Source organism: Oryza sativa, chromosome 11, assembly GCF_034140825.1.
Source record: "Oryza sativa Japonica Group chromosome 11, ASM3414082v1".
In the NCBI taxonomy this organism is placed as follows: domain Eukaryota; kingdom Viridiplantae; phylum Streptophyta; class Magnoliopsida; order Poales; family Poaceae; genus Oryza; species Oryza sativa.
Window position 1 is genome coordinate 11,248,224 of NC_089045.1, and position 15,693 is coordinate 11,263,916.

Below are 15,693 nucleotides of genomic sequence, written 5' to 3' on the forward strand. Positions count from 1 at the left end.
CATCATCCATCCACAAATCAAAACTGTATAGAGTAGTTTACGACTGTAAAGACTGTATAGATAACAGAAAAATCATTTAACAGAAAAATCTAAGGTTTAAGATAACAGGGAATAGCACAGTACCAATTCACATGGCAAGTTGGCAACAATGCTCTAAATCATCATCCACAAATTCAGGTACGTACCGTCACTTTATTATCCTGTTTGGTGACCATAGGTCAAGCTTCAGCACAGAAAATTAACTCAAATGCTCTTGGACAGAAGTCTTGTCAAAGTTCAAGGAGACCCAGTTACTGAAGAAGAGCGAGCAAACATCCGGGAATCTGTGAATTTGTTTGCTAAGAATGGAGGCAATTAATCATCTAACGACATATCCAAGCATCTTCAATGGTGCAGCCAGGTCCCATGGTTCCGAAATTAAAGAACTGCTCCTTCCAAAAAGAAAAAGCAGATCAATGTAAGGGTTAGTTTCTGTTATAGTACAAGATGTGACAGCAACATAACTTGCTAAGAAACTTCTGATCAGAAAAAAATGCCACAGTTAATTTCCTAGGAGATCTAACCTAATGATGCTGTACATGCACATCAATTTAAAAACTTTAAAGAGTCCTTTAATTTCGCCCGCTATTCCCACTACCAGAGTTATTAGTGAATGGTGAGAGAAATGTAGTGTCTAAATTACATAAAGTGTACAGTAGCCATTCCCATAACCAAATTAATAATCTTTTACATAATTTGTTTCAAATCTTGGTCTGCATAGAAGCGAGGTGCAAATGATGGTCAAGCAGGAGAGTACCACATCATCAAACTCTCTCAACGGTTTTGTTATACAGCCGACAAACAGAACTGCACAAATATAAAACAGAGAACAGAGACACTCAGTATGAAATTACTATTTCTAAAGAGGCAGAAAACTAAATACATACATACAGTACATATGTACCCGGTTTGCATACTTATAAGGAAACAAATATAAGTTATTTTTTATTCTAATAATAACCATGTTTTTTATTCTAATAATATAATGGAAGTATATGTAATAAGAATACATTCAAAAGAAAGAACAGAATCAGAAAGGAGTAAATTGTCATTTTGCAGAATAAGCTTGTCTATATTTTTATAATTCAGCACAAAGTCAATCTGATTTCTCGTAACTCAAGAGTTATCAACTTATCATAGACATAATCTAAGAAAAATAAGAATCTTATCCATGAGATATTTAGCATAGCATTCAAGGGCAACAATATTCATAACCTGAGAAGAAGCAGTTTTCAGTGCAAAAACTCATCTAAGGTGTCCTCAAACTTGACCCCTCGTTCAAAACTTCAAATATGAAAATATTCCTGCAAATATGTTGATACCCAGTTTGACCAGTTTATGATTATTTACAACTCAAAATTACTATTCATCAATTCAAATGAAAAGACTATATCAATTCTTCCTGACATCTCTTTAATTTTGAACAAAAAAATTATATATCATCAATGATTAATAGATGCATCATTCGAAAAGTTGGTCAAACCAGTAGATACAACGGAGCCAGTACACACCATTACGGTCAGTAACTAGCAGATCTTTTAATTGCCTGTGAGGATTATCAAGCAGGGCTAGAGTCTACAATAGCGTGATGTTGTACAGTGAAAGCAATCTAATTCTAAATGACAAAGCAGATGAATGTAATCAAAATGTTACAACCAGTAAACTGCAAGCAATTACCCCAGAAAAATCAATTCAGATTATTCACCTATGTATTACGATTAAAGAGCAAGACCAGGCTTATCAAAAGCTCAATATTAAGCGCCTAAAATACAAAAAGAACAGGGTATCTTTGCACAAAAGTGACTATTAGAACTACAATAATGTATGTACACCTTGACAGAACAATTCCACAATACTTTTAAAGATATCTTTCTAAAAAATCATCTGTAAAATGCTAAGCTAAGCATCCATTCATCTGTAAAATAAAATAAAGTAAGAAGAGATATTTTGCGAGTTTATGATCACCGCAGATTCCCAGTTAGTGAAAACTACTGAAGCATAGAAAAGAGCAGCTAATTCCGTACTCACTCAAAATCTTTATAGACTAGAAAATCAAACTGATATATCTACAATCAAAAACTAAGTCTATAGTGAAATATATATTTTTTAGGCAACAAAATGGTTGTATTAATTTTGGAGCACTATGTTTTAGGGAACAATTATATTTTATTTTAGTTCTACAATATTTATATAGGCTATGAATATTTCTCAGTGCAAATGCGAATTTATTTTGAAATGTTTGAACTTTGTAGTCATTACAAATTTTAGAAGTTAAATTAGTTTCAGTGTTGGCTACTTTAGTGCCATGCCACCTATAATATGATCAAGGTTGAAAGAGAACAGTTTTCAAACGACTGAAGTGACTCCAGTTTTGAAGTTAAGGGTGCATTGTTAGACTTCAACAAAGTTTATGGTAGTAAAATGAACTTTTTTCTATCTATAGTTTACTCCTTAAAAGTTAAAATAGTCTTACTCCCTTTATTCCAAAATATAAGGCACAACCATCATTAACCCAAAAACCAAGAAATAATTATTATCACCTCATAGTTTGGATTACCCTAATAAATAGAATGCATGCATCCAATAAAATTAGATATCTTGATGGTGGAAGATTTAAATAATAATATTTTAGTGCAAAAGAGGTGCTAATTAATGACATGCATGTGTGCACGCTTTATATTATGAAACAACTTTAAAAAGTAGTTGTGCCTTATATTATGGAATGGAGGGAGTATTAAGTTTCTACAGAGTATCTTTGAAAGGGTGAGGAAATTACAGATGCAAAATATGGTCCAATTATTGAAGTTGTATATATGCCCTCAATTTAAAAATGTTTGTCCAATATCTTGAGTGTCTATTAAAATGTTGTCTTTGAGGAAATCAAGAATGTAGTTATTGCCATGTGTCCATTCCCTATCCCTAATTAAATGCTTTGAAGAAGAGGGTTGTAGTGTTATGTCATTTAGCAAGGCTATTCCTGTTTTTTCTCATAATTTTTTCCGTATATTTAGTACGTCCTTGATATCATCGACACATGCAATGTGGACTGTGGCCAAATATTTTTGAAATAGGGAGGACAAAATCATTGACAACAAAACACTCTGTGCAAACTAAATTGTGTACTGTTTCCTCGTATGCCCTTCCAATGAATTCAATATATTACTGTAACGACATTTAAAAATAAAGATATTTCTGTATATAAAAAAATCAACAATGGAGCTGAAATTAATGATAGCTAGCTCAACTGCAAAATAATGGGCATTCATTCATGAGCATCACCACATCAGGTATGGTCTTCAAAGTGGAAATGCAGGTAGGCATAAAGGTTTGGATGTTAACACATTCAAGAAACCATGCATGATATACATGTGCATGCAGTATCTCTACTGTTGGTTCAAATTACTACTACTACTACTACTGATGATGCTATTAGCCATCATCCCTGTGAACAAAGCGAATCACATCAAATCAACATCAGCTGTCCTGAAGAATTAATATCCAAGGAAGGAACATCAAACATTAAATAGATTCATGCCCCAACGACCAAAGAGAGAGGCGCCTCTATTTATTGTTATGGTTGGCATCGGTGAGGAGATCACAATGCAAAGAGCAACAAGGAATTAGAGAAGAGCCCAAGAGAATGGTCAGCCCAACAAAGCCCCCTATTTATTCCTCCCCAAATACCTGCCTTGTCCCTATTTACTGCATGGGTGTTGGGGGTGGTGAGTGAGACGTGTTTTCATTACCCCATATCATCATATATCTCCCCTCTCTTTATGAGGATTAGATTTAGGGTGTAGTACATCATGCAAAAGGGGGCCATGCATGAATGCTCACCCACAAGAAGCAGTTCATGATTATAACACAGTTAATGGCGTAGCCATAGAAAGGATGATGGTCAGACGATTACAAATGAGAGGCATAAAGGCATGCGTGAGGCAGAGGCACCCTCCTCTCTGCCTTGCATGCGTTCTGGAGTACTCGTATTTGCTAGCTAGATTCACTTTGCTCCTGAGCCGATCACGAACTACTACCTTTATTATCTCGTGCAATCTCAGTCAGGTCAGGAGCCATGCTTGATGAGCACTAATTATAAGCTACTACGTACTGTACTCTTTTGCTGTCAGTAAATCCAGATTCCAGCACTACATAGCCACATAGATCATACCTAGAACCATAGGCTAATTGATAATAAAGTTATACTCCTAACTTGCACCATGTTTACTCGGACAGGAAGTATATATAGGGAATCTGTCGCCAAACTATCACTACCACAAAACACCATGGCTATGAAGCTTTTTTCACATTTTTCCAGTGTAAAATTAGAATCAATACCTATAACCACTCTTCCGTACCAGTTTATTGTAAAAACCGACACCAATGGTTCCCAAAGTCATAGGTGCCGGTTCTTATATATACTTCCTATCCGAGTAAACATGGTGCAAGTTATCCTTCTATCAAGAGAATCATGCACATCCAGAACACAAGAGATAGATGCACGCATATGCACGTGACCACGCGCCGAACATCTATGATCCTAGGACGTACACCAACACCTTGCAAGCCATGCACGCAAGCTTGCGTGGGATATGAAGGAAGCTAGCAGGTACAGTTGCGACAATGGAGGGGATTAATTAGGAGCCAGCCAGCCAAGCCAGCAGGGTAGTAGTGTAGTAGCAGCAGCAATACGTCCTCCTAGCAGTAGCAGAAGCAGCTACTTCTGTTCCAAAATAAATTTATTTCTTACCTATCTTATACTCTCTTCGTCTCAAAATAAATAGTCTTCTATTTTAAAATTTTAAACTAGAGGGTTGTAATTATTTTGAGACGGAGGATGTACAAAACTAGTATACTCCTATTTACCAAATCTCAATGTGATTATTTGTCACTTTATTTACTCTTAAAGTATTTATCGTCTGTTATTTCATAAACTTCAATACAACGATTACTTAAAAAAAATAAATTTATTTTGAAACAAATAGGAATGAACTTATTTTTATTAGGACACAAAAGAGTACGTACTACTAGCAGCAGCTAGCTAGCAGATGGCAACAGATTTGATGACGGCTATGTATGTATGTATGCATGTAGCGTATGCAAGTGAGTAGCTGCACTGCATGCCGCCGCTGCTGCCATCTCACGGCCGGATGGTGGTGGCGTTATGGCGCGCAGCAGCAGCAGAGTGATCGGAGCTAGTAATGCAATGCAGTGCAAGGGCGGCTTAAATGGGGGAGGAGGTGGCCGGAGAGATTTGAGAGAGGGAGAGACTAGCAGCCACAGTATTTAAGTTCACTACTTGTCACCCTTTAATGCCCAGACTGCCCTCCACTCTTTTAATGAGGCGTTGGATGAAGGCCATTTAAGAAACCCCCCTCTCCTCTCTGCTCATCCTCCTCCCTCTTTACTGCACCACGCTCTCACCCTCATGACATCAACAACAACCCCCTATAAAATTCGAGTTCCCGGCTGCCATCTTGCAGTTGTAGAACAAGAATAGAAGCAGCAGCAGCAACAGCAATCGCAGTAAGAGCAGTATATGTATATTACTATATATATAAGTTATAGCAGACAGCAGCAGTAGAAACTAGAAAACTTGGAAGAGAGTAGACGATCGAAGAGATCAGAATTGCTTACAGGATCGGCCGGTCGATGGAGGTGCAGCCGGAGCTCTCCCTGGGGCCGACGTTGCTGGGCTTCGGCGTCGGTGCCGGCGCCGGCAAGAGCTCGTCGTCGTCGGAGTCGGACGGCAGCAGCGACGACGGCAGCAGGAAGAGGAGGAAGCACTTCGCCTGGGAGGAGGCCGTGTCCCACGCGAGCCTGGACCTCCACCTCAACGACCCCCTCCCCATGGACTGGGAGCAGTGCCTTGACCTACACGTGAGTTCAGTTTACAGCCATGCATATGAATATTCAGTAGCAGTAAACACACGCTTCTTGCGTTTTGCAGTTATTATCCTCTCTTGTTTCACCGCACATTTTGCCATACATTTTGCCATATCAAGAAGCATAAAAACTGCAGGTGTAGTTGATAGAATCAGGCTAAAATTTGACATTACAGCATAGCTCAAATTCAAAGCTATTATCGTTTCATATCTGCTTGATATGCCAAACAAAATAATTTCGTGAAAAATAAGAGATAGAGGGAGTACGAACGTTCTAAATAATAACATGTTGCACCAGAAAAACTCTACACAAGCTATGTGGTACCTACCTGGTGGCAATCTGGCACTGTGCCACTACACTACAATGGTTAATTACATGCTGACGGCTAGGTGACGCTAGCAAAATGTATAATGAAGCTGATGATGATGATCATCAGGGGTTGATGTGTCACATATGATTAGTTTCGATCTTTTGACTAATTAATGACCGTATGATTTTTTGATAGAGATTTTGCGTATGTGCTGTATTATTGCAGTCTGGGAGGATGTACTACCTGAACAGGAAGACCATGAGGAAGAGCTGGGTGAGGCCCATGGAGGAGCACGGCGGCAGCAACACTCTGGACCTGGAGCTCAACATCTCCACGATCCCGTCCACCTTCCACGTCGGAGCCGGCAAGGCGAGCTCTGGCGGCGCCGCTGCCATCGCGGAGGACGATGCGAGGATCGCCGGCGGCGGTGGCGGCGTAGGCTCGTTGGGACCAATGGTGGCCGTCCCGTGCGTCAACTGCCACCTCCTCGTCATGCTCTGCAAGTCCTCGCCGGCGTGCCCCAACTGCAAGTTCGTGCAGCCGTCGGTGCCGGCGCCGGCCATGCCGCGGACGCCGCCGCGTCGCCGGCTGGAGGCCACCGTCAAGCCGCTGGAGACGCTCAGCCTTCTGCACTAAAGCAAATTAAGAAAGATGACAGTAGAAAATGCGGGGGAGAGAGTGACAGACAGCAAGTGAAAGCAGCTACAAATGTGTTAATTACTACTCAGCAGTAGTGATGATAGATGAGCTAGATTATGGGTGGGGTGTGCTGTGTGTGTGGATCAATTTACTGTATGAGTGCTGCACATGCTACATTGCTTCAATGCAAATGAGGCGATCAAGTAGTAAATGGGATTAATTAAGCGTACTTCCCCTGCTCCCATTAAAAAACAAATCGAGGATGGTGATGCTCCCCTGCACCATCATAAAGTCCCATCACTCAAAATTGATACGGGTTCTGATGTCCAGAACGGCCTACAAGCAGATTTGCTACTCCCTTCTTCCACAAAGACTTCATTTTTCAGTTTTTGGATACAACGTTTTGACTCTGTCTTTTTTAAAAATACTCTATGATTAGTATTTTTATTGTTATTGAATGATAAAACATGAATAGAACTTTATACGTGACTATTTTTTTTATTTTCTCATAAAATTTTAAAAAAGGACGGACGGTTAAATATTGGACACAGAAACCTAAAATTAGAGTCTTTATGAGACGGAGGGAGTATCACTTATGCTTTCCTTTCTACATATAGCCTGTTAAAACACTGACTCTACTGAATCATCATATAACCTTATATGCAGAGGAACAGTAAAAGGATGCAATGCTAGTTAATTACTGCCTTCTCTGGTGACGTCCTGTCTGCCTTCATACTTACTAGCATATTGTGAGTTTCAATTGCATTTTCAGGCCACAGGTAGCAAAAAACCAAAGTGATGTATCTTCACCATTTGCATGCAAACGACAAGCCTATGCTGAGATGAACCATATAAGAACGCAATGACATGTATGAAGCCTGCAGTGACGGCAGCACAGCATCAGCTATGGGTAAATGCAAGGAAGGTAGGGAATTAGTGGTTACCTAGAAAGTTTGGTTGTTTCACTATTCGGTCCATAAATTTCTTTCCTAAGCATGAAAGGCTTGGGTGATTTCAGTAGATTCTGCATCCTATCTAAGAACAGGAAAAGAACATCAATTTAATGTATTCAATGCCGAAAATGGGTTAGTTCAGCCGTAACTAATTAATACCATTACAGGGCGTTATGTTGTTGTTTGCTAAACGTAATGGTCCAAGGCAAAAGAGAAGTTAGGGGTCATGTGGAAATGTCTTTTTCCATAAAAAGACTGTCAGTTGGGTATAATTATATTGTACACTCTGCAGGCTTATGTGACATTGGCAACAAATTGTCTAACAATATGAGCTTAAACACAAACAAAAGCTTGAGAGGTTGTTTTGGATGGTTTTTACACCTTACACATACTGTGGCTTGCCACAGGTTTTGTAGCAGATTTTTTTTTTTTTTGAAACGATTTGGCAGAGAATTTGGCCAGGCAGGTAATAGAGTGGCACACCACCATTGTGGCAAAGAGCCAAACCTTAGCCTCATTTGATCAAACCCACTGGACCCCTTACCCAAAGAAAAAAGAAGAGAAGATTGGCTGGGAATGTTAATGTTACTTGTCTTAGAATGTAACACAACAGCTAGTCTCTTTAAAATATTGATGCAGATTTTGAAATACATAGCCAAAACTATTTTCCAAGTTGGACAGTCTACTGAGATAGATTGTATTATGATTCGGCCGCATTTTGGGGTAAAAAAAAAAAGAACTCTGATGGTAGTGTTTCACTTTTTCCCCATTACAAAGGAGTACATTGCATAGGACAAAGGGCAACTGTTCCTAATTTTGCATGTCTTAATCAAATATAACTCGGTGATGCTCAAAACAGTTTGATAGATGGTAGTTTGTCCTAACATGGCGTACATAATAAAGAGTATTTATGATTACTAAATACTCCTTAGTACGCCACTATACTCATACATATTTAATGAATCCAACACAACTGCTAGTTCTGTGCATTAATTCTTTACAAGCAGTACTGTAGTTGAAGATAAGATTAGTATCAACTGCAAATAATACTGAAAAATTTCATACTGTTAAATATATTAAATTTCAGCCATATTAAAGATAGCTTTGAGAAGGCCAGCATTGTCTTGTTTAAGAGAAGAACTCTCACTATGTACCCATCTCCAACACTTATTTTAGTGAAAAATCATGCCTCCTCAGTCACCCAGCCACCATGATTTACAGAGGTCATGGAGAACAAAAATTAAAAAAAAATGGAGATGTAACACCAATAACTTTAAAATTTTACATATGAAGTATCAATTCTTATTTGGAGATTAAGAAAGATAATATTCATAGAGGATAACATGGAAACTGAGATTTAGTTTGTGGTTAATGCTACTGTAAAGGAAAGGAATATGTTGTCAAATATATATTTGTCTTGCGTACAAATATTTACCCATTGTGAACATGGTTGGCATATTGACACAGCGAACAAATACACATGAACAAAATAATGATAGGAGATTTACCTCTAAATTGATTGTAAATAGATAAACAACCCCCGCATGATTATCGAAGCGGATTGACTTCAAGAAGCATTGTGTTGTGCTTCTCTTCTCTCTCAGTAACCTTGTTCAATGATCACCAATAATTGAGAACCTTGAGAATGATCCTTGCCAATAAGCATGAAGTAGATGGAAGATAAATTTCCACTATGAATAAAAAAAACTGTGCAAGTTCATATTTGGACCTGCTTGCCTATAACTGGGAAAATTGACTTGATCAAATTCGGTGTATTTGTAATGCACAATGGACTTGGATGATATCAGAACAAACAGCCGGAATTCAATCCATGCTTAGCATAGAACAAGTTCTTCCACATTTCACCTCTTCTAATGCTTATTCCTGGAACAATAGTATACTTTAATCAAGATTACTGGTCAAATATATAGTAAGAATTAAGAAATCAAAGAAAGCGATGTCTATCTGTAAGCTGAGTTCTCAACCTGTGATATCGCTACCTACTTGTCCTTTTCAATCAACTGGCAGAACTAATTTTCTGGTGACAGGTGCATGGCAGAGGAATGGAGCATGCTTGATACATTCCTATTGCATTAAGAATGGTATCCATCTGACTTCAAGTGCAAATAATGCTCTATAGCTTTCAAATACATGTGAAGCATCTGGCACAGAAAGACTCATGGAGCCATACCTTCTACTGCATTGGCATGGACATCCGAAACACTTGCCAGCGAGACCTCGAGGATTATCAGGTATACATATATATTCACATTTACTAAAATCAGCATGTGAAAGACAAACAATCTACAAGTTGCCCAAATGTTCATAGGCCAGTTGGAAGATCATCGTGCATAGACTATCGACGGTGGCCCAGCAGCAGTTCCCTGCATTGTGTGCAATCAGGCAGGAGAGATCATTGGGAGAAGACGCAGATACCAGAAAAGCAGTCGGAGGTGCTAGTATACTGAAGATGAAGCAAATCTATCAAGCCCTGAAAGGGCCAAGACAACCTTGTGCGAACTAGACGTTCATTTGGAAGAACCGAGCTCCTCCGAAAGTACAATTCTTCGCTTGGCTACTTTCTAAAGAACGGCTCCCAACCAAGTTGAATCTCTTCAAGAAGAATGTGGTACAATCAGCAACATGTGTTCTCTGTGCTGGCGCAAATGAAACTGCTCCTCACTTCTTCATCCAATGTCCCTTTGTTGTTGCATTGGAGCTCGCTGGGGATCCAACCAAACATCAGCTCAATGCAAGAATTACACAATCTGCGTAGACCAAATCAGATTCCAGCCAAACATTTCCAGGTTTTTTACCTATTGTGCTTCTTGGGGCTATGGAACCACCGCCACGATGTCGTCTTCCGGAACCAAACTCCCTCTACAGCCAGGCTAGCCTCTAAATGCCTTGAAGAAGCGACCCTTTGGGCTGAACGCCTAAATTGTGCCGATAGGATTGTAGTTGAATCCTGAAAAGAAACTCTTTCTTCCTCCTTACACTCTAATGTAACGAACTGACATTATACCGTTCTCCATTGTCTATAAAATTCAGGTAGGGAAGCTCTTCTGCCCGATGACCAGTCAAAAAAAAAATCAGCATTTCAGTTCAGTCTCCCTGTCATCACCAGTCTGAACTCATCCAATGTATACTTGAATATCTTTCTTGCAAGCATAAAAGTTCTCTTGCCACCACAATGAAAGTCTAGGAGCTTATCTGTAGCGCATTTCTCAGTCCAACTGGCCATGTCGTAGAAAATTCCACATTTACATGTACCTTGCAATCTTCTAGAAGTGCATTCTAACCTGCATCAAACCCCGCAATGTTTCTTTGCCATAATGTCAGTTTCTCCTAAAAGCCCAGGCAAAGCTCACATCATGCTCTGTTCCAGTTTCAACTTTCAACAACACAACCGCTTCCATTTCCTCAAGAACAGCAGCGCCCAGCTGAAATCCACAGATAATTGTGACATAACCGGGCCGTTGCTTTCAGCATCTCCTGCCACCAGCCAGTATCACATGATTTCCAAGCACTGGTTGCCCTATGCCATATTGCCACCATGAGCCCATGACCATCTCACATGCCATAAGACCAATTTTGCGCCGGCGATCGCATCTCACCAGCTTGCGTCCCCCCACATCAACACACAAACAGTCCACATTAACACAGCCTACTCATTACCCAACACGATGGACATAGATCACACGTACTGTAGCAGCACGGCACAAGGCCAATCCGTCCAAAACACCATCCTGCATCCTCGAGAGACCCAGCTGCACCAAGAAACGAGACAAAAGACACAAGTCGCAAGTGGGCAGGGCAGCCAAGGCAGGCTACCTTTCGTGGTTCACTGAATTGCCGACTGGGCCATGGTCACGCAGACAAAGCAGCTCTGCTCCCTTCGCATGTACCCGCATATCTCCGGCCCTAGGCCCGAAACGCGACACGCGCCATGCTTCCGCTTCGTTAGCCTGTCCAGGAAGCGGACAATGTAGCCGAGCATTTCGTCGAGCACCTTGCGTGCGTTCAGGCAGGAACGCGCGCGCGGTAGTGTGGGATGGGGGTGGGCGCTACGCCACCGGCCACCGGACCATCAGAGCGCTTTCCCTGTGAACCATCCTCCGTGGTGGCCGGTGGCCGGTGCGGCCGCCGCCGAGGGGTGGGAGTGGCGGCTGGTCGGACGGCAGCGACGCAATTTGGGCGAGGTGGCCTGTGCCCCGTGTGGCTATGATAGGCGGAAGACAAAGCGCGCTTGCCAGCCCGATTGACCGGGTACTTTTTTTTTTTTACCTTAGGCCGGGGACAAAATATAATAAGTTTTCGAATGGTGAATTTTAATTTTCATCACTTTTTAGTGGTAAAGTTTTATTTTGGATCATCTTCAAAATATGATAGGATCGGAGGAGATTTTATAAAATTTTGCTCGAATTTTGGAGGGAGGAGAAAGAGCGATCCCCATGCCGCCAAGCCAGGGAAAAGGCGAGGAGTAACAAAGAGATGGCCTGGGGTGGCTCCGCCGCATGGCGCTAAGGTTGGTCAATGCCAACCGTCTCGGTGACGACCTTTGCCACGTCAGCCTATGGGCCCAGCCTCCCGCTCGACGGCATGTGAGGCCGTCACAATCTCAATGCCAAGGCGTATGGCGCTGACGTGTTAGAGGTCAACATTAGGGCTAGGGTCCATTTTTTTTAATAGTTTTTAACAGGGACCTATTTCGAAAATAGTTTTGAAAAGGGTTAATTGTAAAATTTTCGGCCATCTCTCATTTAAACAAAGCCCGCTTGACGATTAAATTGTGGTTTTAGTCACTAGCTTTCACTCACTCTTCTTTCTTTCCTTTCCTCTCTAAATAAAAAAGATTATTTATGGTTAAATCTAAGAGTAAAAAAATAGTCATGGTTCAATAAAGAGTAAAAAAATTAATCATAGTTAAATCTTAGGAAAAAATTTTAAGGTTGGGGCGGGCGCATCCGCCTTGCTGACCCGACATTAGCGAGAGAGGCTAGATGGGAGAGACAGAGGATAGAGACAGTGGAGGTGATGGTCGAGGCGACTCCAACGAAGGCATGGCCAACGGGTAAGCACTGCTTGTTGCCGACGCAGATATCAGATCTACTCACATCATCAATGGTCGATCTGGGACCACCCACCCCCTGTTGTAGGGGAGATGGAAATAGAGAGTGGAGGTACGGTGATGCCCCAGTGGGGTGTTTTCTGGTATAAATTTTCAAGCAGATCTTGGTAGTCCACTGGAAGTGTGTCAGGTACACTTTTTTTTCACACATTTCAAGTCATGGTCTGGAGGGGCACAATGTTTATCAGGGCTATGAAAAAAGCCCCTTTTCTCGTGGAGAAAGAACGGAACTCTTTAAAAATGAAATAGGTCTTCAGAACTTCTTAAAAACAGTCCTAAATATATTGGAACACATTAGCATTGACTAAAAATAAAAACACCTAATTTTAGAGACCTTGTTGGATCACCCAGTTCATACGTGTCATCTAAGACCCAAGAACCTAGTGCGCAGACTGGACGTTCCATTCTTGTGAGCAGGAAATCAACTTTTTTTTCCCTACATGTGCAACTCACACGTTCAATTTTTTTCTCTTCAGATCCCATGACAGCTACAGGCAGCTCAACCATGAGTCCATGACGTGTGCTTGCTTGTTCCACGGTTATACCAAAGTATTTGACATTTAGGGTAAAATTTAGTCAATAATTTGTCAAGGTCTTGGTACAAAAGAATAGACATATAATCTGCTTTAAAAAGTGCTGTCGTGATATCATTGACTTTTTTTTTAATTTTATGAACTTACAATTTTCCCTAGAATTATGGGTAATTATTGATGGTCAAAGTTTAAGTTTGATCCAATCATGTCGTAAACTTTAAAGTATTTATAACTTTCACATTTGTTACATTTGTTACACCCACCTACAAAACCTCTCGTCATACACCATTTAACCAATCCACCAAAGTTTTTTCATAGAAAGCCCATATTCCATCTGGCTAATGGACCAAGACTTTTGGAGCAAACAAAAGGAAAATCGATTTTGCTATATCTCACTCGAAAGATTTTTTCTTATATCTCACTCGATTTTCTCACTCAAATTTACAGTGCATTTTCTTGTAAGTTATAGTGTAATTTATGAAACTTACATTATAACTTTTGTAAGTTACAATGTAATTTTTTAATCTTCGTATGTAAGTTTTGAAATTTGTATTGGATTTGGTCTTTTTCTTAAAGATATGGTAATTTAGTGTCCATTATGGTGTTTTTTAGTTGCTTTTTGCCTTTTACTGTGTTTATCGGATTTTAATCTAAAAATTAAAAATATGTGTGATACGATCATACAAATCTTTCGAAAGATGCATAGGTACTCCCAGGAAAATACAAATCATCCAACGTTATCTGTAGCTGAATCTGACTTAAAAGAAAAACATGAAGCAAATAAGCATACAACCGTCGGCACAATTTCAGCCCAAAACCAGGATTTTTGTTTTTGATGGCACGATTACAAAACAAATGTAACACGCAAAACAAAACCCTATTACTGATAGAACAATTTGAGACTGAACTTATAGCATTACTACTAGCTGCATAGCTGACAACGAAAGCTACCAGGCCAGGCTTATCCGCACCAAAAGATAAATATATAAATTTACACGCACACAAAACTACATTTATAACGGCACCGTAACTAATATGTACTCCCGTTGTCCTATAAAAAATCAAACTAATACCAATGTGACATATCCTTGTACTATAAATCTGGACATATGTATATCACATCTGGTAATAAATTCTTTTTTATAGGACGGAGGGAGTAAGTGACATGTAATTACGGTACAAATATGATATGACTGCATTTTAACCTTAGCTTTTATCACGAAACTGTACATTGATCCAAGAAAAATACTTCCCCCGTCCTATAATGTAAATAATTTTTAGGTTAACATGGTTATTAAGAAAAACATGTGAGAATGATTAGACGAAGTGTGTGATTGATTGAGAAGAGAAAATAGACGAAGGAGAATGATTGTGATTGGTTGAGAGATGAGGTAGGTGAAGAAATAGCTTCATTTTAAAACAAGGTATTGTGTTAAAAATAACTACTCTCTCCGTCCCAAAATATAAGAAGTTTTAGAGTTGGACACGGTTATTAAGAAAGTAGGTATAAGTGAGTGGTGAAGGGTTGTGATTAGATGAGTAGTGGATGCATGTGGGGAAAGTGAATGATGGAGACTTGTGATTGGTTGAGAAGAGAATGTTCGTATAGAAGTTGTTATATTTTGGGAGAAATCCTAAGGGCTAAAAGTTATTATATTTTAGAACGGAGGTAGTAACACAGTTGACAACTCCGCACTCGGAACTGGTTTGATGGCATGAGACAGAATGAGTTTCAGAGTATATAAGATATTAACAAATCTGACTGTAATAAGCCAATAATTCTAAAAAAAATGAAATTGTGCATGTACTTTCATAGTGTTACACTTATATATAATAAAGTCTTAAATAAATTCAGCCGTAAGAAAATAAAAAAAAGTTTTACATCTATAAATCTATCATAATATTTTTTTTCTCTCTACGTATAATGTATAATGAATTTGAAGATGATATTTTACATATAGATATAATATTAATACTGTTTATGTATGCATTTTCATATAACTTTCTGTGATATTTATTAATTGGTGTCTATGGTGTGTACACGTGAAGACTTATTGATAGAATTTCCTGATATAAATTCTGTAATTCCGAGCAAAGAATTATAGAGGAAAAATCTCATCCCGTAAGGAAATTTAATAATCATATAAGCATTATTAATACTTAATACCACCCTTGAGAACCGTTATTTTAACAGGAAACATTAGC

At 39.5% G+C, this 15,693-nt stretch overlaps 1 protein-coding gene and 1 long non-coding RNA gene across 2 annotated transcripts; one reads left to right on the top strand and one right to left on the bottom strand.

Moving 5' to 3' along the window:
- Positions 1–5,816, bottom strand: LOC4350307 (uncharacterized). Its single transcript, XR_010737442.1, has 3 exons — positions 5,674–5,816; positions 186–425; positions 1–23 (listed from the first exon to the last, which is right to left on the bottom strand). It is a non-coding gene; the product is annotated as an uncharacterized lncRNA (long non-coding RNA).
- Positions 5,518–7,100, top strand: LOC4350308 (protein CURLY FLAG LEAF 1). The gene is made up of 2 exons (XM_015762551.3): positions 5,518–5,916; positions 6,458–7,100. Exons 1-2 carry the CDS (start codon positions 5,689–5,691, stop codon positions 6,866–6,868), a joined length of 639 nt encoding a protein of 212 aa, XP_015618037.1. The 5' UTR covers positions 5,518–5,688; the 3' UTR covers positions 6,869–7,100.
- Positions 7,101–15,693: the final 8,593 nt, after the last annotated feature.

What these genes read in the sequence shown, in the direction of transcription:
- LOC4350308 (XM_015762551.3), top strand. Translation starts at nt 5,689, where the DNA reads ATGGAGGTGCAGCCGGAGCTCTCCCTGGGGCCGACGTTGCTGGGCTTC. An exon ending in AGCAGTGCCTTGACCTACAC is followed by an intron (nt 5,917 to 6,457) that starts GTGAGTTCAGTT and finishes GTATTATTGCAG; the next exon opens with TCTGGGAGGATGTACTACCT.